Source organism: Poecilia mexicana, unplaced genomic scaffold, assembly GCF_051168715.1.
Source record: "Poecilia mexicana isolate PSO_F unplaced genomic scaffold, ASM5116871v1 scaffold_11, whole genome shotgun sequence".
Classification (NCBI taxonomy): Eukaryota; Metazoa; Chordata; class Actinopteri; order Cyprinodontiformes; family Poeciliidae; genus Poecilia; species Poecilia mexicana.
In genome coordinates, this window is record NW_028263380.1 from 11,918,317 (window position 1) to 11,945,188 (window position 26,872).

Here is a 26,872-nt window from a genome sequence, read left to right on the forward strand (position 1 = left end):
TGCACTTCCACCAGAATGCAGTGACTTAAAAGAGTGACACAGCTCATAGAAACTAAGTGACAGAAACCCGGTTCTGTAAATTCAAAATATTGAAGATTTTCCCCAATACAACTGCAGGATTTATAGGTGTTTGATGTGTGAAGTTGTTGGTTTTCTTTTTTTAAACTTAACTGCTCCTTGATCTGCATGGTTAACAACGGGAATGAAAGCAAAACCACATTTTTACTAAATCGAGAAAAAAGTTGTGCATCATTAAAATACAAATTGTACATCTCCATTTATCGAGTCAGTCATTAACACATTTTATTGGAATTAACAAACTTTGTTTAATTTGCCAAATATTGCTATTTGGTAAAAAATAATAATCACAACATTAATTTAAAAAGCCTCTAATTAACTTGTTTAATTATTTTTAATCACATCCAACCACACACAAAACATATCTGGGCTAGAGCTCTTTGGAATCCAGGGTATGTAAACATTTAATTCCTCACCGAGGCTGAACAGAAACATTTCTAACCCCAAAACGTAATCAACACGATCCACTTTTAAAATGGGTCATGGTCCATCTCTTTTAAAACCTTCAGAGAAATCCACAGGATTTCATGTAAACATCAAAGTAAAACCTAGAGGTTGTAATGTTCTGAAGTAATGTTTTATCTCTCTGACATAAGCAGTGCTGAATTACACCGAAGTACATATAGCTAATGTTTTCAATGTGAGTTTGAATTCATTTACTGCCTGTGTGACTCTCTCTTAGATTAAGGTATTTCTTTTCCAGTAGCAACTAAGAAACTGATGGGTACAGCAATATATATAGATTGTGCCCTTTTGCCTCTAGCAGTAAAATTCCATAAAAAAAACTAACAAACAAAACAAAACACTCCACTCAATGTTTCTTAAGCACAATTCAGCTGAACATAATTCAGTTTTATCCAGTGTTAAAAAAGCACCCTTCTGTCTAATCCTCATAAAGATAACTGATCACACAGTCGTTTGTTAATATTTCAATAGAGATCACACGGCATCAGTTTCCAAAAATCAATACTGCTGCGTTTTTCCAATGGAAGATCTCCGACTTCTCAGAGTAAAGCGGCGTTAAAATCTCTTTAACACCCAACAACCTCTCCGGCAGAATGAATGTGATGCTAAGTGCCTGTTTTCCGCTGGCCCTTGCCAATGTCTCCCATTGAAACTGGCAACCGGGAATAGAATGAGCACAGAAGGCAGCGATGGCTCACATCCTGACCCAAAAATAACAACAACCACGAGGAAAGAATATGCTCGCTCTGCAGTATAATGAAGACATTTCCCTTGCTCGATATAACTCGGCGTTATTCAATCGGACCCTCCTTGCTGACAAAAGCCCCGTCGGATTGACGCAAAAATATTGGAACAGAGCACATATTTGACCAGAAAGAAAAAAAAAAAAAAAAAAAAGGCTTTCCTGACCTCCAAGCTGTATTCCTCCACGGTTCTCCTGAGAGGGTCCACGATCTGCCAGCAAATTAGAATGCATAAGTCGATAAGCAGCATCCCACCGACGATAATCAACAGTTTCTGATCCTTTATGATCTGTGGAGGAAGAAGAAGATGACATGCTTATATTTTTGTGAAACATTTCAACGTGCGGGCCTTTAATGGACTAGCATCTATCTCATAAAGGTATGTTAAGCAGGACTTTTTACATACCTTATTTAATGAGTTAACCGACTTTAATCTTAACTTATCCATGACTTTCTTTTAAAATTTTTAAGGACTTATATTCCATTTTTACTATTGTAACACAATAAAATCTGACACTTCCAGAAGACCTATTGGTCAATAATCTGTGAAGTTCTGCCAGCGAGCCAAATCCTGTTGCCTGAAAAGGAACCAATGCTGAGCCAGCGCTGCTCGCGGCTAAAAACTCGTCTTTTGTACTCTGAACTTTGGAAGGATGAAAGCCACGACCTGTTTGTGATCTTCATTTATAACAGCGTTTGACTGACTGAAACCATGAATCAAAAGAAAGGTCAGGGGAAGACAGGGTCACGTTCTGTTTGGAAAGTATCACATAGTCTGGATGCAGCTCGCACAGGTGTCCATTTCCCCCGGAGGGCTCAGAACGAAGGGACATGAGGGGATTGTCTTTTGATCTGCTCAGTCTTTTGATGATGCAAACACCGAGCAAATGTGGCCACGGCAAGACAAAGAATATTGATGGGTGGGATCCACAGCCCCTCCGTTAGGCATGTCCGATTTATTGCAGATAGACGTACACTAACCAGCCCCTGGCAACGTGGAAGTGCATGAAACAAAGAAGAAAATAGATGTGTATGCAGTAAAGCGCTGAGAGCAGAAAACGTTTATATTTATTCATGTTTCATTGCCCCAGCGTAATCTCAGATTGAAACGATAAAAAAAGGAACACTCAATCAGATTACAAGTAAAAAAAAACAAACAAAAACAAAACGTTTTTTTTTTGTTTTGTTTTTTACGTGGGTGCCTGTAAATATGTAAAGATTTTAGAGAAAAGGTTTAAAATTCTCATTTGACACCAAGATATCTAAACACCTTTAAATGTCAAATTAACTGCTCCAAAATACTCTAATGAGGAAATACCTGGGAAGGGTATTTTTTCAAAACTATTGAAAAAAAAAAAAGAGCTTTACACTTCCATCTGCTAAACCATGATGTGTTATATTGTCAAGTGACTCCTTCAGACAAATTGTACATGTAATTGCTGTAAATTAACTGAAGTGTTACCTGTTTTCTTTCCACCAGTAATATTGGCATTCAGACATACCATTGGTGTTGCACAGATTGTTGTCTCAAGTATCCAACTTGATTTTAGAAAAACTCAAAGAAATAAAAAAGGAATATGTGTAAAGCCTTAATGAGACTGTATAAAGAGAGTGCAATAACATTTTTTTTCCTTTTTCCTTTCAAAAGAGAGGAATTATTATCTACTGACCCTGTGGTTTGAGCTTTGAATAAACTAATTAGTAGTAACAGTGGGTTTTTTTTTCTTTTTGATAGGTGCTTTCAGGTGCAAGATTAAATATCTTGACTATATAGGCTATCAGAACTATGCAGGCTAATTCTAGTAAAGAAATAAGAGGAAGGAAATGTAATTACTTTCCAGGAAAAGTTAAAGATATCTTTATCCCAGATCCCTTAGCTTGGGAACCATTCAAATATGCTAGACGTTTTAACAATACTTTATAAGCTCAATCGTTTTGAAAGGAGCGAGAAAAGATTATTTGAAATAGAAGACGGCAATTATGTGAATTGTCTCAATTTTAATGTGCAATTTCAAGAGTTTTAAGGTGAAACAATACATATGTTTTCAGAACGGAAGACCAATTGTACCAGTCTTGTCCAGAGATGGTGAGCATTTAGATGTCCAGCAATGAAAAATGTTATTTGTTTTGTTTTTTTTTGTGCTTACGGCTTGTATCAAATTCTAATATATTTAAGCAGTAGCAGTAATGACAGTTGTGTTTCTGTTTCAACAAAACATATTTTTAATGTGTGTGTTAATACCTGAAAAGCGGTGGGATTTTTACTTCAGGCTGTCACACCCTCATGGCAGTCCATGACAGAGGGATTCTGGGAGCCTTCTTATCTCTGTCTGTACAGATTTAATTTTTTTTTTCTTTTACAGAAAAACAATTCATTGGAGTCCACCTGGCAGAAACTTTATATCGAACTCACTCTTGAATTACATACTCTTCCATTTTATGGAGAAAAAAAAATGATGAAGGAAAACTAGCAAGAAAGGGGTGAATAGTGTTGCTGCTTCGGATCTGCAGTTTGAAGAAAAGATGGCTAACACTTGTGTCTGTCCCTCCCCTGACAGCAGTTGGCAGACGTTTCAGGGCACCGACAGCAACTATCAGTCTGCTGAAGCCAAAGCACCTGCACTCAATCAATGTGGATGAAGTGGAACGTGTGTGTGTGCGCGCGCGCGCGCGCGTGTCCTGCACACGAACCCAGGGCCTGAGCCAATAGAGCATACATCTTGAGTGTTAAGAGCTAAACTATGCAGCAGGGGTGAATACTGCCTCAAAGGAAACATTTGTTTTGTCTTTGTTAGCAAGGGAGAGAAGGTGAGAGGAGGGGAAGTGAGTTGAAATAATTGGCTATGAAATGTCAAAGCAATACCAAGTTCAAAGAGGCAAAACAGCTGTTTCCTGAAATGATTTTAAAAAAAAAACCCAAAAAAAACCTCATAAAATAAATATAAAGGGTCATGTTCAGCATTATAAAATATCTTTGAATAGCTATCTTTAATAAAATGTTAGAGGTTCATGTCTTTTAACCTCTTTTGATTCATCATCTGTCCCCGGTCTCCAGATTTTTGTTTCCTCCTCAGCCTACTTTCTTTGCCATTGAGGCCAGATTGTTTGTCTTGTTCCTTACTCTGTCCTGCTTTGCTTTCCTCCTTCTGTCACGCCGCCATCCCTTCTGCCGCTATTTTTCTACACCCTCCTTACCTCTTCTGCCAGTTCAGTTATCCACCCCTTTCTTTCTTTCCTTCCTTCTTTCTCTGTCTTTTCATGTTCACTGCAAGGCCACCCACCCTTCCAATAATATGGAAAATTTTGAGAAGAGAAATAGAGTGGGAGAGGGGAACAGCTATTAATACAAAAGGCCATGAAGACTTGCAGCACAGAAAGAGCAGCACTTTATATAACTGGGCCAGTGAAACAGATCGGGTCAGTTGTTTAAAAAGATATCTATATTTCTATTTTTTTTTTCTTTCTTCAAAGAGACATTGTTCAAAGAAGGTGCTGCAGCCAGAGGTATTCACACATATTTCTATCCGATTCAAGTCCGGGCACCATCAGCTAAATATCAGTGCTCACACGTATGTAACCCAGAAATGACATTGCGCCGAATGAAGATGCTTATCGCTAAACAAAGTTGAACGGATCCTGTTTGGATAGATCTATTCCCAACTTTGCCTCAAAAGCATGTCAAAATTCACTCTGTCTTTTAATAAATTGTGTGTAACGATCTGGAAGCATGCGTGTTTTACTGAATAACTACAGTTTTTCTTACCTTTTTCTTCATCTTCACATTTTTGAAGATGGCATGTACCCTCCACGTCTTGGCAAACATGGCACCAAAAGCAGTTGTGTATCCAACAATGAGGATCCATGTCCGAACCTGTCGGTACATTAGCACACAGTCGTGACGTGTCATGTCGGGGTAATCAAAGCTCAAAACCAGCATCTGATCTGACAAGCATCTAAAGATAAATTTGTTCAAAATAGTGTTGCGAGGCATCCTAAAAATAAAATGCTGTCAGATTTATTTTTTACTTCCAAGAGCTCTGGTAGATCATCCTTAGCAATGGGGGCTGTCAGACTTCTGAGAGCATTTTATTTTAGTAAAAGCAAAAACAAAATGTGGACCCGTTTCGTTTTAGCACAAAACACAAAGCCGATGAGTTAAAGAAGCTTGAGAATTCAATATAATCTAAAACCTTATAATAAATGAGTAGACCAGGTGCCAACACACCGTAGTGAGGTTAAAAATTAAAAATAAAAAAATGTGCCTGTTTTTGTGGTAAAAAAAAAAAAAAGACAAAAAACTGAGGTCAGTTCTTTCAAAATGTTTTAGACGTGTTCCCACCTAGTGACATACAGCTTGTGCAATATTGAGGTGGAAACCTGACGAGGAAGAGGCAAAACTATTTAAAACAAATGGCAAAACAGTCTGGTTCCATATGCACGCCTGTAAACTAATACCTGGTTAAAATCACTTTTGATTTGTTTTCACCATTCTTTGTTTTCGTGTTCATATTTGGCTTCATTTACAGTGAACCTGCTGGAGTTCTCCTTTTTTTAGTTATTTTATTTTTTTACTTTTCCACATTTGTATGCTCGACACAACATTATATTTTGAAGAAAGATTACAAATGATCAAAATTATCTCAATGCACAAAGGTATCAGAAAGGAGAATGGTAATAAAAAAAAAAAGACTTGCAAAATTACACATGCACAAGGCCATCATAAATAACTGGAGAACAAATGGAACAACAGGATTTTACAAAAACTGGGTTCAATCTGGATGAAAACAGACTGAAACCAGTCAGGGAGGCTAATAAGAAGCTAGCGGCATTCCTGAAGAGTTATTTTTCCTCCAACAAGTCCTGGTTGTTTTAATTCAAGCCCAGAAAGTTGACATAGAAAGAAATTTTAATTTTTAACCATAAATGCAAGTACACAACGAAATCAACAACTACAAAAAATACTTTGTAAGAGGAAAATGAATATTTTGGAATGTCCAGAACTAAGTCTGACAGAAAATCTGTACAGTCACCTGACAAAAAAAAAAAAAAAAAAGCCTTCTAAACTAACATTCTTTTACTTTTATTTTTTACCATCTACCAGTTATACACCATAAAGGTCATACTACATTTGGAAAAAGTGATCATGGTATAATCATGGTTTAATTTCTTTATTTTTTTTTTTTTTACATCACAAAAACCTAGCATCTTAACTGGAACGTGCGCTCTTTTGAGTGACGCTCTGGCAGAGCTGTGGCTACAAATGACAAGAAAAATTAGACCGTCTATTCACTGTGAGACCAGCTCATTAATCAGCAGTACATCTATCAACCTCTGCGCTCCTCTGCTGTAGAACTTCATCGGAAGTGACAGGCTCTGTTTTGGCTCCGCAGCGCCGCTTTATCCAGGTGACGGCGGCTCGAGACGTGCCCCGCCTGTCATTACTTGTGTCTGTGATGTGTGTGTGTGTGTGTCGGCTGTGGCGTTATTGCGGTGGAAACTAGTTATCACTGTAATCAAAACTCCTTAATTAATCCAGTATCTACATAGTCACACGGTACAGCTACCTGAGGGGAGACGCTTAATGTGCTCTGTGCTAGCTGCAGAACCTGCAGTGAGATTCAATCAGTTTTCCCTTGATCACATGGTGCATGTGAGAGGCTTGTTAGCTACTTTTGCTTTGGCATATCTTAAATATATAAAGCAAAAATAAATAAATAAAAAAAAAAAATTGGGAAAATAGCATGGACATTTTAAAATAGGCAATATACTGAGACAGCATTAATACCCCTTAAAATTTATTTCATTTTTTTTAGGCCTTCATACGATAGACCAAACCAAAGTATTCCATAAGTAGAAAGAAAATAGTGCATGTCCCCCCACGCCCCCTACATGTCAATCTTTGACCTGCAGTTACAGCTGCCATCTGCTTTGCACATCTTTTCACCACATGACATTTTCCACAAAGATGAAAAAGTTCTTTGCTTTGGTCTCATTTGACCACAGAACTTTCCTTCACATGTTTTCTGCGCTTGTGGCAAATTGAATATTACTTCTTATGGTTTTATCTTTTTCAAAAATGACTTTCTCGTAGCTCTTCCAGAAAAGCTGGATTTGCTTATTGTGTGACCAACAGCTGGCCGGTTGACACGGTGATCCACCCGAGCTGTTCAATCAATCAATCAATCAAATTTTATTTGTGTAGCACATTTCAGCACCAAGGCATTTCAACGTGCTGATGACTTCTGCGGCTCCTCCATTATGAGGGGGCTCATGCTCAGGGCAGTCTGTGTGATTAATGCTTTTCAGTCAGTTTACATGGACGGCCATGTTTCAGTAGGTTTGCAGGCTCACATTTTTTTATGAATTTTCTCTCTACCAAACTTCTGAAGCCTTCACAGAGCAGCTGCACACCGAGAATGGGTACTAATAAGGTGACTTCTCAAGGCAATCGGTTGCACTTTTAGCACAGGCTGTCAGAGTAAAGCAAGCCGAATAGAAATCTATGCAACATCCTTCAGATATTTATTTCCATAAATGTTTGAAAACCACACTATTTTTCATCCACTTATAAATTGTGCAGTACTTTTTGGGCTATCCGCTCAAATCTTCCAAACTCAAATTGGAATGTGCGGTTGTAGGACGTCGAATCAAACTCAAGCTTGCGTTTAATATTTAATAGGTTAATAAAAGTTTGAAGGAGACTCACAGTGCAGAGCGTCTCAAACTCTTTGTCCGAAACAAAACCTCCGTCAAGACCGAAGAGGAAAATCGAAGCGTAGGACAGCATGCCTCCTAGGATGATCAGGTTGTTCATGTATGGACTGGACATCTTGATTAGTCTGAAGGAGAACAAAACATTAAATAAAAACGGTAAAACTGATCAGCTTTAATACTGACAATACACTTGTGGAAAAAAAAAAGTCTAAAAAACCACAAGTATATTAAACAATGGCATTATCTGACTAGATTCATTTTTATTTCTATTACTATTCACCCCACATAAACTTGTCCGGCCTTCATTCATCTCTCTACTTTTTCTCCCTTTACAAAATCTGCTAATTTATTTATTTTTTCTCCCACAGTACACTGGCTAGCATGTTTTTTGCCAAGGTTGCACTGGTCTGTTTCCAGATGCTGACCTGTGATTTCGGTTCTTGATGTTAAAGAACAGGAAAGCCCCGGCCATTAGCATGCCCAGGATGGTTATAGTAGACAAGATGCTGTACAGTGGCACATTGATGTGGCGCCGTTGTAGACGGACAAACGTGCGATCTTTGGGAGGCTCCACACCTACGACACAAAGGAGGAGAGGAGGTTATTTCCATACTTCTTAAAGTTTCAACCATTTTCTCTGCTAAACTTTTTCCAAAAAAAAAAAAAAAGAAAAGAAATCTATTTATTTGAACTTTCCTCCTTTAGATTCATTCGTCGTCTTCTAAAAAAAAAATATGCTACTGCAGAAAATATTAACTTATTCAAGCTCAGCTTCCAAATGTTCATGTAAATCTTTCTACCGGCGCCACATTCGGGTTATTGTGGGCAAACGTTGCATTTTCTGGTATTTAGAATTAATCGCATGGGCTTCCTCTGTGCGTTTAACTGTGGTGCGGGTCGTAGCAGGAAGCTTTCATTGCAGGAGCTTCTTTATGTGGGGCAGAGAAGGGAAGATGGAGCGAAAGAGCGCCGTGGGGGGAGAATAGCCAGAAGGATCAAACAAATTCCAAAGTGTGTCAACACTTGCAAAACCCGAAAGAGAGGAAAAATGGACCGTTAAATAATTTAGAGGCGAGAGGCCAGCTTAGGGTGGTGAATTGTGATCCTGGTTCAGGCTCAAAAATATTCAGATGCTGACACAAAAGAATATATATATTTTGCGCTATACGAGTTATATTACATACATATTGTCAAAATGTATAATGTATCTAATTCCTTTGTTTTAGTTTTACAGACATTAGAGACACAAAATACAAAATACAGTTAATATGAGAAAAGAGAACATTAATAATTGTTGAAACAGGCAGACACAGGCCAAGTTTAAAACAGAGATGTTCTCAAGTTAATTTTTTTTTTCTCGCCCCAATTCAGAGTCGGCTACTCAAATAAACATTTCTTCAATCAAACTCATGACATCTAGGTCACCTTTAACCCTGCATTGCTGCAGAGCTTCAAAACTGCACTGCTTGTGTCTAGGCCTAAATTATTACATTAAAATGTAACAATTTCATTTATTTATTTTTGCTGACAAATTATGTTTAAATGTAATATGCAGACTTTATTTCTGAATAACTACATCATAAATTATAAGCAATTTTAACCAGTTTGGACTGAGTGTAGATGTGCAGCACCTGAGTCACTGCCCGTGAGTTGGGTTCTGAATACTAAGCACTCAAATACATATTTATATACAGGCTACAGATGTTGAATAATAAAATGGACAATCAATAACAGCTGCTCATGTTTGTGACCACTGATTCTTAACATTGTGGGGCAATAAATTGGTGCTTTTCCTGACGTACTCCAGCATCACACTCAGCATGATTATCATATAGAATGCCTAAGTTATTTAAATCTAAATTCAATTCAAATGTCATCTAAATATGGCTTCTGAAAGTCCCGCTTTATAATTATCACCAGCACCCAAAACAAATGGCGTTTCAAACAAACACAAGAGATCTTGAAATCAAATGGGAACAGCCTGTTCATTTGTTCGCATAACATAATTTCATACTTGTGGATGACCAAAATGGCAGCCCTTGAATGTGAATGAATGCTAGAAGCTGCAACTCTAACAATCAAAAAAGCATATTAGGACAATTATTTAACTGGTTTCATTGTCTTCCTGCATTTCAGTTAGCTTGCTTTGGCAACTTATAGTGAAGTACCTGGTCCTGCCCTGTGTGAGGTATTAAACCTCTGTAGGGCTTAAGGAAACGATCTGAGTGGGGGAGGGGGTTTTTTCCTGCAAGGAAAGATTTGACACCCTTACCCCAATAGTTTCCACAAGTAAAGTTGTCATACCTTGGAATTTGATGGAGTTGTTCTGGAGATCCAGGATGTCGGCGATGGAATTGTACTCTCCCACTTTTACTTCCTGACCACCTGTAAAATAAAAATAAAATAATTTAAAAAAAATTCCCCACACACATAAATATGTATTTACAATATTTTCATACAATGGGTTGACAGCTATAAAGTAAAAATAAATAAATAAAACTCTGCAAATATCAAATGTCTACAGAAAAGCAACCATTTAACTCAAATGTGCACTAAAGCATCCAGACTGGTTTCACAGACCCACTAGAGGAGTGAGAGCTTCCTGCACTGTTTTCATACAGCTATGTTTCCAAGGACATAGCTGAAAAGCAAAAGACTGCAGCGGTCTCATTCTGCACGCGAGCCTCCAGGTGTAACCAATCCATTCTGTTATCAAATGAACAATCTTTAGTAGGCAGTAGCGGTAGTGTAGTTGTTTCCTGCAGCTGTAAGCCTTACCCAGCAACCTGCTCTGCTGCCCGGCCTGTGCCACATTCTGTGCCTCCTCGTTTGGTCAGCCAAGTGCCACATGGCGTCTTCCTCAGCACTTACTCAAGCAGCTTCTCTTCCATAGCAAGCAATTTAAAATATCTCTGTTGTCCTAAGTACAGCACCAATTAATAACTTAATACTTATCTTGATCAAACTTAAAAGGTAATAAAAAACATAATAAAGCACCGTAGATAAACAGTAACTGGAGGATTTGCTAACTGATGTGAAAGGAGAAACATGTGTGTTTATATCTAAAACACTGTGGTTATCACCATTCTCTTCTACCCAGAAATGTTTCTCAAGCACATCTATGAACAAACAGCCTCTCCAGTGTAATATTAGAGAAGGAATGGCCCCGTCAGGCAAACATGGCCATTCACCTTCTATTACTTGGTTGGATTTTACAACTGGGAGGAAGGAGAAAGCAAATGGGAGGGGGAAAAAAAGCAGACAGGCTGTTAATTTTCTTTGTAGGAAACATACACAACCTGCAGTTTGTTCAGGTGTGCATGTGCGAGCCTTACCACCTTATTTTCCCCGTTTTCACTCTCAAAGACCAATTGAACTTTTAGGCAGAAGTGTCCTTGACAAGAAAAATGACAGACAACATCATCTGCCAGTGGTCCACTCTGCTCCACTCTGCTTTCCTCTTGGTGAATCACTTTATCTTATCTTCAGTCCTCATCAGAAAGTCAGCGGCAGCTGAAAATGTCACACTAAGGCGATTCTACCAGGGGATTTTCAACCTGGTAAGTTGCCTTTTACAGGTGATCACGTGACTTCCAGATGAATTAAGAGAGAAGTGTACCAGGGTTCGTTTAAATTCAAATGGAATTTTTCTTTAGCTGCAAACAAAATCCCTCCTTGCAATCAGGCGAATGAGTAAATCCACCATTATAAATCAAACATTTTATGCAAACTAGAATACATATCAGACAAGTTGCAGATGGGAAAAAAAAAAAAAAAAACCTGCTCCAGGCACAGACTCACAACCTGCTTTTGGAGGAAATAAAACCTTTTTTTTTTTTTTTTTGAAGGGAGCGGGTGGAAAAAGTATAAACTTATAAACCCCCCCACTTCTTAACCACTTACATAATCTTACATTTATTATACATCTAATCCATGCACAACAGCTATACCTTCACTTAATAGTTAAATACATAGGGGTTTATTTTATTTTCTCAAATGACATCAGATATATGCTGAATTTCTCAGCTTCTTGCTATACTAAAAGCAAGCGTGCCACCAGCAGCTGCACACATCCAGATATGCACCTATGTGCAGAGGTAGGACAGGTAGAAGTGTCTCTTAGTTATTACAGAAAGCCGCAGTTTTCTGTCAATTAAAGTTTTTTTGTTTTTTTTCTTTAGTGTTGTGGCAAAAAAAAACTCGAACCAGATCAAAGAAATTGCCCCCAGCTTGTCTGGCTGTTTCTTTCCTCGATGAAGCTGTTGGAAAAGTTTTCGCTGTCATTAATTAACCCCGTTTTCTCTTGTTTTCATATCCAGAAAAAAAAGGTAACCCTTGCTCAGTGTTTCAATGCTTTCTATCCATTGTTGCCAAATAATCAGGGTTAAAATCAACAACCTGCAATAATCAGCTATAGTTAAACACAGAGATGCCTTTTTGCCGACAATACAGATGTCTCTCAGCAAGTTGTAATATCATCAGCGGCTTAATTCAAAAAGTGAAGCCCGTGTGTGACTTTCTTTGGGCACCGAGTGGTTTACGTCAAGTGTTTGTTTCTGTTAGTTTTGATGACTACGTTCATTTTTATGAGTAAATTAAATCAAAACTCAAATTCAATTTCCTCCAAAAATTGTCATGTTACGTAGGACCAGTGGAAAACTCTTTTTACAGCAGAAAACGCTGACCTGAATGTATGTCTGTGTACTGCACAGTATACTTGAAACCCTGCACTATGTGTTCATAATATGGCAGGATATGAAGGAAATCGTCAGAAACAGCTTTCACCAATGAAAGCTAAATGATTTGCTGGTAAACACAGATATTGATCGCACTTCATCTTTAAAAACTGCTACATCAAAGTGCTGCGTTTGACACTGTGGACTGTTTTATTGGGTAGAATTGAGCATAGGGCTCGGCAATTTGATAGAAAACAGTTTAATACAAAAAAAGGGATTTGTATCAGTTGATCTTGATAATTATTGGTTTGTTTTAAATATCTGAAATGTTGTCAAACTGGTGATGTGACCTATCCTGTTTTATCCATCATTTCCTCTCAAGCTGTTGTATTCATTTCTTACTTTCACTCCACATCTTTTTTTTTTCTTTTAAGCAGTTATTAGGCACACTGTTCTTGGTCTATCGCTATTTTCTCTCAATCTTGTGTCTTTTGGTCTTCTTTTTTGTTCTATTATCATTTTTCAGCTGCATATGCTTTCTATCATAGGAAACTATACTCACTTGTCAAAACAAGAAGCTAGTCTCTCTGCAATTATGGGTTTGTTATCTCATAATGTCCTGGTTCTTAATCCTGATAAGACAGAGTTGGAGATCTTTGATGGTTTTAAGCTCTTGCTGGCCACCTAGAAGGCTCTAAATGTTCTGGTGCCTTCCTATCTCTCTGACCTTCTGCACACGTATGTTTCACCTCATGTTCTTTAATCTCAGGGTACTGGCCTCAAGCTAAAAATTCCTAAAGTCAATAGAAAAACTGCTGCTTGCAGTAATGGTTTTCTATTGTTTATGTTTTTTGCAAAGAAGAGATGGAGATGGCATGAAGATATGGTAGAAGCCTTCTGTTGCAATGTTTGAGAGAGAAAAAACCTCTTTGTAAACTATTTCTAAGAAAACAATTCAAGCAGATTACAACTTTAAAGATCTTTTTTACAAAACTAAGTTTAAAACTGAGGAAATTTCAATCTCTGTCAAGTTCCAGTGCCTCTCAAAACAAAAGTTATTTTTTTTATTTATTATGAAAAACCCTGTTCCAGCCTAAAGAAAGGCAAGACGTCGGAGTAAACACTGGGGTATGTGACAAAGTGGTTGATGAAGTGGTGAAGCAGAAATAGAGAAGGGTCAGTAATCATTAGAGAATGCTGCACACTGAAACCCCTCGACAGAGTAGACCCAATCTAACAGACTGGATAGATGCAGATTTTAAGAAACCCTGACTCTGCACATTAGCTCTGTTCCAAATACTTCTTCTGGTTTCACAGAGAAAATACATACGCAGAGTGTACGACTGTGAGCTGTAACCAGCCAGAGGGATCAAGCCTCTCTGCAGTCAGAAAGATAAGATGGTTAGGCTGAGAGAGAGGACTGAACACCAGCACGCTGCTGTGCTTCATACAGCCTAAGATGCCTGGGAGGTGGGAATCCCCTGCTTTAAGATCCAATCTTTTGGGTTATTCTCAGGAAATCCTGTCAGCTCAAAAACAACCACTGGGTGTATCACTATAGGAAGACAACAGAAGATTTTTTATTTTTATTTTTCTGACTCAGAACCTCCACAAATGCATTTAATAACCACAGGAGGGGACACATCAATTCAGGTTCTGCCAAACCAGAAGCATGGTACAGCTCCATAGAGAAAGTTTTGGGGAGATGTTTGTTTGTTTTGTTTTTTTTCCCCAGGAGAAAACAGTCTCAACAAATATTGATTGTTTTACTGACAAAGAAATGCAAAAGTCATGTGAATAATTCACAGCAACTTTAAAGGCGAACGTGAGGGCACAACATGTGAAACATTTCAGTGATGCACTTCAGCCACAACTTCAAACATGTTAAAGGATCCAGTCATCTATGCACATCAAGCATGTCAAGAATACCATCAGCTGGGAATTAGCGCATTATAGCAAAATGCTTCAAAAAAAGAGCAAATAGAAAAAGAAGTTATATTTTCTGAGTTAGAAAAACAAACTTTTACCAAAAGTATAGACAATTATATTCTCTTTTGGGCTGACGAGTTGTTCTGTAACAAATTGCCATGCAAATGTTTCCACGTTTTATTGTTTAAGGAAAATATATGTATTTTTATATCTAATTAAAAGCACATAAAGCCAAATTCTGCTGATCATGACTGATTTTTAAAGTCAATAAAAGGGGTAAAACATCTAAGGTGGTGAATATTTTTTATGGACCTTGTAAATACTACCTGGAAGTAAAATAATAAAAAAGTGCTTTAGTTTTCTGTATGCTATTTCATCAAAGTGTATTCTTGATAAAATAGCATATAGTGTAAGAATGACCCAATCAGTGTTTATACCTAAGTGCAACTGAGAATCTCTGTTAAGACTTAAAGTTTAAGTTCAGAGACAATCTGACTAAACTTTTTTTTTTTCTTACACTTGCACAGACCAACTTAATAAATCCGATTATTGTCAAAGAGTTTATTTATGTCAGTAACTAAATTCTAAATATGATTGTCCATATAAGAATCTACAAAACAAAAAAAAAACAAAAACAAACATGCCTTCCCTTCAACTTCACAGTCATGTTCTGTGCGTTGGGCAAGCGCACAAATTTTTAATAAAATAGATGACAGTCCGGTTGCAACATGAAAAGTGAACATTTTGCACTTAGAAATGAAGACAGATAGGTCAAGAAAATAAAGGCAGGTCATTCAGAAAAAGTACCTTGAAACTGGTTGAATTTTATTGTGCCCATCCTCTCTCCGTTGCGAAACATGACTTGACCCTGAAAATAAGCAAAGCAAACCACAATGAAATACATGTTCATTTAGATTATTAAGACATTAGGTTGCGCTGAAGAAGACATGTGCTAAACTATTCAATGAATTAAGCAGGGAGCTGATTTCAACTAAAATTATTCACAATGCTTTCTTGTCTGTGTTGGCAGGGAAAGGGCAGAGGCTCGGTTCTGACATACTTAATTTCATTTGATTAGAACTGGCCAAAATTGATCTGTTTATAGAGGTAAACAAAATTATCCTTCGGCCAATTCAGGCGCCAAGACTCTTGGAGCAGTCACAGAATAGTAAGGCGCAGTGATTTAACTCTTGGAGTTAACGTTCATTTCAGTTCGTTTGTGTGTCCCGCACTTGGCCGGAGAAAAGAAAAAAAAAAAAGAAAAAAAAACTGACAGCCAGAGTAAATGATTCCTGATGGAAATATATATCTAGTCAAACATCTATCCCAGTTTGACTAAATACGACATTAGAAAGTCTGTGGTTCAATCAATTTCCAGCCAGGTAGTGTCCGTCACAAACCCGCCGGTCAAAATGAGAATACACGTTTGGAGGTCTTGACAAACTGGTTGTGATTATTTCACTTTTATCTTTTCCCATTATTCATACATTCCAATCTTCCTTGTTCTGTACTCTCCTTCTCACTCCATCTTCCCTTTATCTCTCTCCCTCCTGCTTCATCTACCAGGAGTGTTCAATTAATTCAGCCCACCATCTGCTCACAGAGCTCCTTAATTACGCATTTAACTGGGTTTACATGTTAGCTGTTGGCTAACAAAATAGGTGAGAGACAAACAAACACACACACACACACACACACAGAGACAGACAGACGGATAGTTTGCAACGACTGATTAAATCATAGCTAAAGGGACATGGTGGGGTGGCCGGAGATGATTTTCTCTTAAAAACCGAGAAGCTTTGAAGTGGCAAAGGATCCCACCCCTCTCTTTGAATCCCATTCTTTGTGTGGCAACTTTGATGTTAACCCGAGAGTGTGAATGCTTGTGGTTCTGTGTGCGTGTACTTAGTGCGCTACTACATTAGGTCAGTACTTGCGTGTGTCACACAGATAGCCTCTTCTAGCACTCAGCCTCTCTATGTCTTTTCAGATTTGTGATGCACAACATGCTGCGCCTGAACGTGTGTGTGTTGCAGTGCATGTACTCCTGAGCAGCTGCTTTTGGATTACACCGAGATAACTGGGGTGTGTAATAGGGGTCAGAACATGCAGGTTGAAAACAAGAGCAGAAACTCGACTTGAAGCTATTAAAGTTCTGCGCTCATATTGGTTGCAAGAGTAGCTGCATGCCACACCTGCTCATTCTAATGATGAGATCAGCTGAGGCTGGACTTACGTAGACATCACCCTGGTTGGGCTCCTCCTTCTGCATCCTATATAAACAGGTTTCACAAAGCATAAAGCTGTGTTTTAAATAAACTATAATAAACTATTTACCATATTTTACGGACTATAGAGCGCACCTCACTAGAAGCCGCCGCTTTTTCACAAGGTCATAAATCTGCTGTTAAGGACGCAGCCTCCAACGCCGAACCATGCATTCGTTCTTCTTCGTGTTGTTTCCATGATGAGGGGGGGTATGAATTTGAAAACATTTCTCTGTCAAAATCAGCACTTTCTTCTTTGATTTCCAATTTTGACTTCCAATTATTCACTTTCTGCTACAGAGCCCCCTGGCGGTTGAAGAAAAATCCACAGAAAAGGTTATCAGCCGCATGGTTCAAAGCATGGGAAGAAATACGGAAATGTGATATAATTGTATTCAGGTTTATGCAACGATGCCTTCGTGCCCGCCTCCATCTGATCATATCTTTTTGTAAAATTACTTTTTTGTGTTTTTACAAATATGATGAAGCTTTCATTAATCTCAGGTTATGTAAACGGTGTTTTGTGTAGATTAGACCAGTTAAATGATTTTTCACTTTGACATTTATTAAAATAAATCAAGATTCTTTAAAAGAAGTGCAATTCATTTTGGCACAAAAGAGGAACCTCAAGTCTTATACTAAATTTGCACACAACAATGGTTTATGGGCATTTTTCTGTACAGTACACTATGCACAACACAGGGAGGTGTCCAATTTAAATATCAGACTGGACTGCTCAGGGTCAGTTCACCTCTTTACTAATTGAAATCACTGTTTCGTACCAAATTGTCCCTTCCTTAGTCCCTTTTCTCTGTAAATAATCTGCTTCATTCCTATGTACTAAAAGTATTGTGTGCCAGTTTATTATTTTCTTGGAGTTAAGCATTTTCATGAATCATAAAATTAAATGCATTTATTGTACAAATATGTGACGAAGGTATTGAAAATGATTGAAAATCATACAACATTCCCTTTTTGATTATTGGAAATGATGCATTTTGTAGTATGAAGGTCTTAAAAATATGACTACATTTCATGACTGAGAAAACTGGTTTAAAAAAAACAGCAAAAACTACAAATGGATGAAATGGTGATGGGACATATTGATTTTAAAACACCTTAATTACTTTACAAGTCTTAGATCAATGGTTTAATGTTGTCAAACAATTCCTGATTGAAACCCTTTTCTTTTTTTTTTCTTAATGAATGTGCAAGACAACTTGGGACTCAAGCAGGTGGCATGTGTTTTATGGAGAAATCGCAGTGTTTATGCATGTGTGCATCTATGTGTGTGTGTCTGTGTGCGTGCGTGTGGGTGTGTGTGTGTGTGGTGTCTTAGCTGAGATTCAGGAGGCGGTTAGGTATCACTTTGTTAGTGAGGGTGAGAATACTGCAAGCGACAGCAACACTTGGGTCAAATGAGATGAGAGTCCGTGGGCTGCAGGTGTGACATCTGCAGGGTTTCTGAGGTTTTCAGGTTGCAACGCTGCTAATGGGAGAGTAACTTTGATGTACGCGCACACACATGAACACACGCACACTTATGGAAGTATGCATACTTAAAGAAAAAAAAAACAAAAAACAGATGCCTCAGAGAGTGGCACTCACCATTAAACAGAGAGACACTGGTGCCAACAAAATGACTTCTGATTACTCATGAACAGCAAAGCAAATGTAAAAAAAGAAACAAAAAAAACATTACATCTGCCATCCTCAAATCACAGACTGCCGGGCCTCTGCATATGCTGTTTGCCTCATTCTGTGCTTCTAGAGGCTAGATGCTCTCTCTCTATCCTAAGAGCGTTCCTGCTAATGTCTGTCTTCTTCTCGGTAGCCCTGACACCAGCTCGGTCGATACGACGGAGCCCTCGATCATCACTCTCCTGCTGCTGCAACTGCGCCTGGCTACAGCAACGCCAGGATCAGCACAATCTTCACACATGTGCCTATGCATGGATTAATGTTGTCAACCGACTGAAAGTCATTTAATTCACAAGCAAAGCAAGGGGGTTGTGTAATAGTTGCTTTTGAAATCAGGATTTCAAAATAGCATAAAAGATGTATGGTGTGTGGCTGGAAGGGAAATTGCCTCCCCCAGTCTTTGTCGTGAGTGGGTGGAAGTTTCTATGTGCTAAGTCGTCCTTCATGTAATCCTTTAAAAGAGCAGCTATAATAGCTGGGAGATCTTAAACCTTTCGCAACAAACATGTATTTAATTACTTTTGCATTTTCTCTGCTTTAACACTTTTGGGCAGTATTCTTGCTAAATTTAATATTGCTGTTGTCCAACCATGATATACATTTAGCTGCTTACACAAGACTCTGAATAGAAAATATATGTCACGTTTAAAGAGTCTTTTCTGACAGTGTAACCTGTAACTATGAATTTCCTGTAACTAATTTCAGAAAGACAAATTCCTACTGCATGATACCAATAATAACTATGATTTGAGAACTGCTATTGGAGTCTAGAAGTAGATGCTAAAGTGGTGGACAAGAGCAGAGTAGAGCAGGCAGAAATCTTTCATGCAAAAAAAAAAAAAAAAAGGGCTTGGAAGGATAATTTGATTTATAGGATTTTGAATAAGAGACAGACCGAGTCTGAGGCAGTTGCACTCTTGTAGTAATAGTCTGAAGCTTGCAGTTGTTGCTCCATTATTCTCAACAAGATAATGGTATAATGGTACACACTAAAACCACTAATTAACTAATTAGTACTAAATAGTTTTCATCACTTACTTGTATTGGCACACTAGGTAGATTTTTAAAACTATGTGCAACAAGGACAAAATGTATGATCACATAAGATAATTTGTAACGTTGAATGTAAAAAAAAAAAAATAGGGTATTATGCAAAATAAATTTTTTTTTTGCTTTACGTCATGTTTTTAATGTTTTTCCCTCATCAAAACATACTTGGAGTTTTGCTTTGATTCTTTTATGCATCTTTGGAGATTGTGCCGAACAGAGCACCTCCTATCATACAAAATACTGCTCACTGCTCCTAAGGTTTGTAAAAGCCGCAATGGAAGAACAATATTGTGATGATATGCTGAAGGTGGAAAGAGCAGGAGCTTCTTAAAGAGACAGAAGCCAATTTTGAGGCGTCTAATTGCAAAGTCAAATTTCTTTTCAGATATGTTTGATATTTACAGCAATTTTATAAAAACTATACGTAAAATAGTTACTTCATTTTGCTATTAAACGATGCTATGTGCATGGAAAATACATAACGTAGAGTACAACATTTACATTATGCATAATGTCAACTGATTTAAAAATAGCAAGACTGGATCTTAATAATAATAATAATAATAATAATAATAAATACATTAATATTCCTCTTTGTATATCAAATTAAAATATCAAAGGGCACATTCACACACTGATGATGGCAAGCTACCGGTTTGTAGCTTCAGCCGCTGTGGGGCATTTTGACTGAAGCAAGGCTGCAATTTTGCACCATCGGCCCTTCTGACCAACACCAGCAAGCAAGGCTTGTGAAGTGTCTTGCCAAGGGAACAAACGATAAGGGCAGGTGGACCAGAAATCAAACCGGCAAACCACTGATCGCAAGACGAACGCCTACCGCCATCGCCAATGTTGCTCCAAATAATTTTAATATTTCTAAGTAGGCAAGTAGTCTAAGCTCAACTGAAGACAAAATAATAACCATGTCAGGCACTCTTCAATGTCTTCAAAAACATTTAGATGGTGAAGTTCTGGACTCTACGATGACCCAGTGTTTTCGCACAAATGCTGGAATAAAAACTAACGGTTCAATTTAAAGGTGCCACCTGCTATCCATTTATAACAATCAGGTGCTTTTTTACTCTCACCCACTGTAATCAGCTAATAGTTTTTGTTTTTCCATTGCTGGTTAAAGTTTGAATTGACTTCCTAAAGTAGCGTTGCCACCCTGCATTCCTTGCGCCTGCTGAGGCTGGAAGCATCTCAACCTCGTGCGGCTAGTGCAGGGAGTCGGGAGGTATTCTCAAACACACATACAAGCACAAGCAAACAGCGCACAAAAAAAGCTTTTACCGTGACAGCGAGGATCAATCTTAAATAGAGGGAAGAGAGTGTGCAGATCTGAATGGACTCTAGGGCTCATTCAGATGCAAGGATGGCTTGGAATCTGCAAACAAGATTCCAGTTTTGCGGAGCAGTGATCCATGCCTCCATTTGCTGTTATACCATTCGCCCACTCCATATAACACAACAGGTTTTCTTCATTGGTAATAAATCGCTTGAGTTGTCTTAAGTTACCTGAATATGTACATGCTGGATGAATTCAATGGGTTATTCTGTAACAACAGCAGCTGCTCCAATTGCTCCATATGCTGTGGAAACTGGCGTTTAACTTTAAAAGACGATGCGTTAAATAATCACTTAAAAAGAATAATCTTATTGACTTACTGTAACTCCATAGAAGTTCGTTTCGTTCATGACGTCAAGCACCATTTTCCCCACTTCCCGATCGTCCACAGTGAAGTTGTGATACATATTTTGCCTTTCTTTTGTCCGCAGCAGTTCCCTTACTCGGTTCAAGGTCTTTGCAATTACCCAGATCCCATCATAGGCAAAGCCATGAAACTTGCTTGCCTCCACACCTTTCTGCTGGAGCTCCCTGTAATACTCCTTCTCGTATTCCTTTGGGGTCTGAAAGGCAAGTAGAAGAGGCGACATAAAGCGGAGAATATGTTGATTCATCTTCTTACTTTTTATCATCTCAGCAGCTGGAACCATTACAGTGGTATTTCAAAGGTATTTTAACTGCAGGAGGATGGATTTTTTTTTTTTTTCAGATTTGTTCTGTTGTACTTTTAGTTTAAGAAAAACAAACACGTTTAGCTGAATAAAAATTGAAAACAAAAACACTTTTCAAACATATGCAAAGTTGTTGGGGGGGAAAAAGTTAGAAAATGTATCTACAGCATTTTCAAAAGGATCAGATTCACTCATTTAAAAAAAAAGAAGACAATGTCAGACTGCATTTATAAGGGAATGCAATTAAAATGCTAAAATCTGAAAAAAGCAAGTAGTAGAGACATAGCTCTAAGGTATAAACAAACTGACATTTCGATTTAGAAATTAAAACACATCCAGTTTGGGGGTTCAGTCCCAATGAGTGTACTTCACTAGAACTTCCTCCCTTGCCACCAATTATGTCTAGGTGCAACATTGTGGTCCAGTTAAGGATTGCCGTTGACTCATTTTCAACTTTGGTTTGAAAATGAGTCAACACTCAGGTTAGGAGACTTTAAGTATCTCAGGGTCGTGTTCACTAGTGAAGGCAGATGGAGCAGGAGATCAATAGGCAGATTGGGACTGCATATTCAGCGAAGCAGACGTTGTACCAGTCTGTTGCTGTTAATAGAGAGCCAAGTTAATTTCCCTGTCGATCTATGTTCCAACCCTCAACTGTGGTCACGAGGTGTAGGTAATAATTGAGAGGATGAGATCTGGAATACAAGCAGCTAAAATAAACTAGCTAATAAACTGACCAGTCTATGGTGGGTGAAGAATGTGAAGCAGTTAATTAAGGTGATTTGGGTATTTGGGAAGTAGGAAATCAACAAGTCTTCCAAGGGAGATGTCTTTGGACATTTCTCTCTGGAAGGAGGTCTGAGGACAGACAGAGATTATATTTCATGGTTCGCTTGGGAATATCTCCCTAGACAAGAGTAAGCAGCTGAGGGAAGGAGGAGGTCTGGGAATCTTTGGTAAAGACATTACCCTTGAAACCTTGTCTTAGACAACAGATGGAAAAATTGATTTAGTAAATGTTTCTTTTTCTTTTAGATCAAGTAAACAGACGATAAAACATCCGTATGTCAGGAGTTGGACAGGGGTTTTCTTTGCTTAGGAGTGCTAACACTTTAATTACCAACCTATTTTTAGCCTATAATTTTCTTCCAGATTCCAAAAGTAACCATTCCCTTGTTTCAGGCATTTACCGCCTTCTTCACCGACTCTTGAATTTCAACGAAAGCATTTAGATTGCATCAGCTGGTGTAACTCACCCTGCCGGAGATGCCCTTCACCGGCCGAGAACTGAGCGGTTCAAAGTCCACGCTGATGTATCCCTCCATGGCTGTTAGGAGCTTCCTGGAAGTGCAGTTGGTGTTGTTCGCCTGCTCCCACCAGTTTCGTTGATACCAGCCTGGGATGATCCACTGGTATTTGCTGCCGTACATGTTCAAGTTATATGCCTGGAAAAAAGAGCAAAGATGAAAACAAAAAACCCGACGTTAAATTTATGTTTAGCAAGATGGCTTCATGTTTTCTGTTAATAGTGATTAATTCAACAGAACTTTTTTAAGTATAAGCTGGAAAAGAGAAAATCTGCCAGAGATAAACAGCATTTAACTCATAAGTAATTTCTGAAGGCCACTGCCAGGAGATGGTTAAAGACTCAAAAGTCCTCATTCTGACCAATGTCATATTAAATGATTTTGTATGTTTGCAGCCTTTCCATAAATTAAACTGTTCCCTCCACCCCCATATTTTACCCATTATCTTTATAAGTAGGATATTTTGATGAAAAATGCTACCCCAATACAAAAACCACCCATATATTTTATGTATTTAATACATATGTTGGGTAGCTAGGTGTGCATAGATGACTTACACAGCAGAAGACTTTAGAGGCCAAATGCTCATCAAACTGCCCAATGATGATTCTCACGTCATTGTCCTGAAGGAAAAAAAAACAAAAAAAAACAAACATATTTTGAAAAACACAATAATTATTTTAGCTACACAAATTGGTTTCAGTCATGGAATATGAGTTTAACACCCCTCATCATTCTTCTCAGTCCTTTGCTGAGATAAGTATAGACACAGCATTGATCAAAAAGAAGAACACATGGGAATAAAGGGAAAAGCAGTAAAATATGTTATTAACTGGATAACCAGATAATTATATCAAAACAGTAGGTAAGTTTGTTGAAGTGAGCCTAGCACATTAGCAAGCTACTCCGTTTGAAAATAAGCGAGACAAGCTGTGTGAACCATAACCAAATGTTTGGCACATTGGATATTGACATTTTACTACCATTTATCTTCATAACTCATAGAAAATACACATACAAATAACATGATATTCCATGATTAAATACATGGGCACAACATATGGGTACAATTGCTGAAAAGGCAAGTGGACACGGCTCCATTTTCAGATCAGTATTTATTTTATGAAATCAATGTCAGATTAAAGCAGCTTTTCTCAACTTCAAGTCTCAGGGTTCAACACCTGTGATGTTTTAGGCGTTTCCTTTTGACCACACACCTGTCTTGGATAAGTGGGTGATTACGAAGCTTCTGCAGCACTTAATGGCACGCAGAGGAGATCAACATTTGACGCAGGTGTTCTGGAACGGGGACACGTCTAAAACATGCAGGGCAGTGGTCCCTAAGGACCAAAATTGAGAAACGCTGCATTAAAATGTTCCAAACAGAACATCTCATGCGCTTCCCCCCCTCACTACGTCAACCTCGTCAGGGGATTTAAAGCGTGATTGATCTGAATGAGTTTATTAGCCGAGAAAATAAATCCATATCAACTTGCACACTTGATTGATAAAAGAGATGGTCGCTGTGCATTGAATTGCTCAAGTCAGGCTTCAGAACAAAAAGTTGCTCAGGGATTCAGAGCACAACGTGGTTTTATGAATGACTGTAAATGATTTAGATTCCCAGGTGGAAATTCAGCTTGTTCCAGGATGGTAAAAAAAAAAAAAAAAAGATTTCAGCGATCACATGCTCATGTATGGCACATAAATACGGCTCACAAAATCTTGATCAGATGCAATCAAAATGCCAGCGTATATTCAGAATTGCACAACACTGAATTAAATGATGCCGACGTAGATTTGATGAATGTAAATCTCTATAAGGATGGATGAGATGTGCCACAGAGGTCCATTACAGAGTCGTATTCAATCCTAACCCTGCAGATGGTGACAAAACGTATGGTTTCATTAAGTGACTGAACTCCGAATACTGAAATTAATCATTTATATTAGAAAATATTTCAAATGAATGACATTCCTACAATACTGTTTGACCTATTTGAAGATATTGTAAGTTACCTATTCCAATAAAAGAAGAAGAAAAAAAAATATTTAAAAAAATGTTAATCTCTTTGACTTCATCAAATACAAAAATGGAAGTTTGAAAAATGATGCAGATGTAGCTTTAAAAGGAAAAAAAGGGGACATGAAGGCTGCAAACTCAGTGAACCTATGACATCCTCCTGTTAGTCTGGATAAAGGGAAGCAATTACAAATACAGTTCATTAAGTTATCCCGTAGGCTTGAGCATCCTGAGATCAGATGGGGGCAACAAATCACTGTCATCTTAATTCCAACACATCTCTAGTGGTTACTCATTGGAGCCAAAACAAGTCTCCCAGGCTCCAATCTTTCACAACACTTTGCGTATTTGTACAATTGAAGACCAGGCAACAACTTTGTAAATCACCAAGTTGTGCTTTTGTGCTACTTTGCACATGTTTGTAAATGTGTGGTGAAGACATATGCCAGTGGCAACTCAACAGTGCTGCTCTTCCCTCAAGGAAAGGCACTTAACCCAAATGACTCCAATGACAGCCAGGAGCCACAGTCTGAGTGAAAACCCAAGCATGTCTGGTAACGCATAGAAAAGGCTGTACAGTTGTAGGCAAGGGCAAGAGTGAGTGTGTTGTGCTCGAGCATAACATAGAGAGACTCAGGCACTGAAGAGGCCCAAATTAGCCCCATTGCTCAAGCTTTTATGTAACTGTAACAATTACTGTTCTCAGAGAGGGTGGAGTTAAGGGCAACTTTGGCTGCTTCATCCTTGAAGGGGTTATTTGTATCTTTATAATTGTGATTAATATATTTCAGTGAGTTGAGCGATATTTTACCTCTTGTACACAATCAAGTATATTTACGGCTTATTAAGCCCAAACGCATAAATGTGATATTGATGGTTTCTTGTGGGCTTGGGGGGAAAAGTCCATTTAGGCTTTGTTGTTTCTACAAAATAACATGAACCCCATCACCATGATAACTATGACATGATGAGCAGAAACTGTCAAACACTTACTCCCTGAGGATGAACTTACACGTACGTTAACTGTTAAAGGGTAATATACAATTATGACAAACTATGTGAGCAGTTGCTCCTACAGGCAAATCTCAGCTGAAATATTAGCATCAGCTCAAACCTGTAGAGGCGTATGAAACTAGAACACAGAGTCGATTGGTCCTTCAAGCTGTTCAGTGCTCTCAAGAGTGAGACTCTTGCTCTGGCTTTGTGCTATTTGGGGATTTGAAGTAGCAGAAGTGCTTTAGAATTTTTATTGGCATCAATAAAATACTTTATAAAATCGTTAAACCTATAATGATTGTGCAAGAGTGTAAGGTATTCATCCTGAGCTAATTCTAGGCAGCTATACATCCACCGGACCTCCAACAAATATCGGACTGTACTGTGTTGACTACAACACAATGAGGCCCATAAACTGAATGATTCACTTTACACAATCTATGCTCTTACACGTACAATAAGGCAATGATTGATGTCTTTCTATGAAATCGTGTGATGAAAATTTACTTGTGAAATTAAGAAATGTAGATCTTGTAGATCTATTTACAAAAGGAAAGTACTTTGGTCTGCCTGTGTGGTCCGGAACAAAAGTGGACATTATTTTATTTATTTATTTACTTTTTGTTTGCCATGGTTTGCTTCCACATTGTGCTTTTTTGCAACCAGACTATAATTTAGAAAAAAAAAAACTAAACAAAACAGTGACCCAAGATGACAATCATTGCTCCCATTGGAGAGAAATGAAGGGGACAGAACAGATCACAAAACCGATAAAAAAAACGGGCCAGTCGCAAATACAATGTAGCACAGAAGTCGAAATTAGGCAAATCTTTCCTAGAGCGACAGAGGCCAATATGAATTAGCCATGTGCTAACAAAGATCCAGGAGACAAGCAACCCTGCAC

At 38.2% G+C, this 26,872-nt stretch overlaps 1 protein-coding gene across 2 annotated transcripts in view; it reads right to left on the bottom strand.

Moving 5' to 3' along the window:
* The window catches only part of gabbr2 (gamma-aminobutyric acid (GABA) B receptor, 2), a 180,199-nt gene that overhangs the window by 49,818 nt on the left and 103,509 nt on the right, over positions 1–26,872 (bottom strand). For both annotated transcript variants that reach the window (XM_088010203.1, XM_088010204.1), the window contains exons 5-13: positions 23,507–23,572; positions 22,899–23,087; positions 21,292–21,534; positions 15,413–15,473; positions 10,305–10,385; positions 8,426–8,576; positions 7,993–8,125; positions 5,050–5,157; positions 1,453–1,575 (exon numbers count right to left, since the gene is read on the bottom strand). In XM_088010203.1, coding sequence (XP_087866329.1) covers positions 1,453–1,575; positions 5,050–5,157; positions 7,993–8,125; positions 8,426–8,576; positions 10,305–10,385; positions 15,413–15,473; positions 21,292–21,534; positions 22,899–23,087; positions 23,507–23,572 — 1,155 coding nt within the window. The remainder of the gene's footprint in view (positions 1–1,452; positions 1,576–5,049; positions 5,158–7,992; positions 8,126–8,425; positions 8,577–10,304; positions 10,386–15,412; positions 15,474–21,291; positions 21,535–22,898; positions 23,088–23,506; positions 23,573–26,872) is intronic.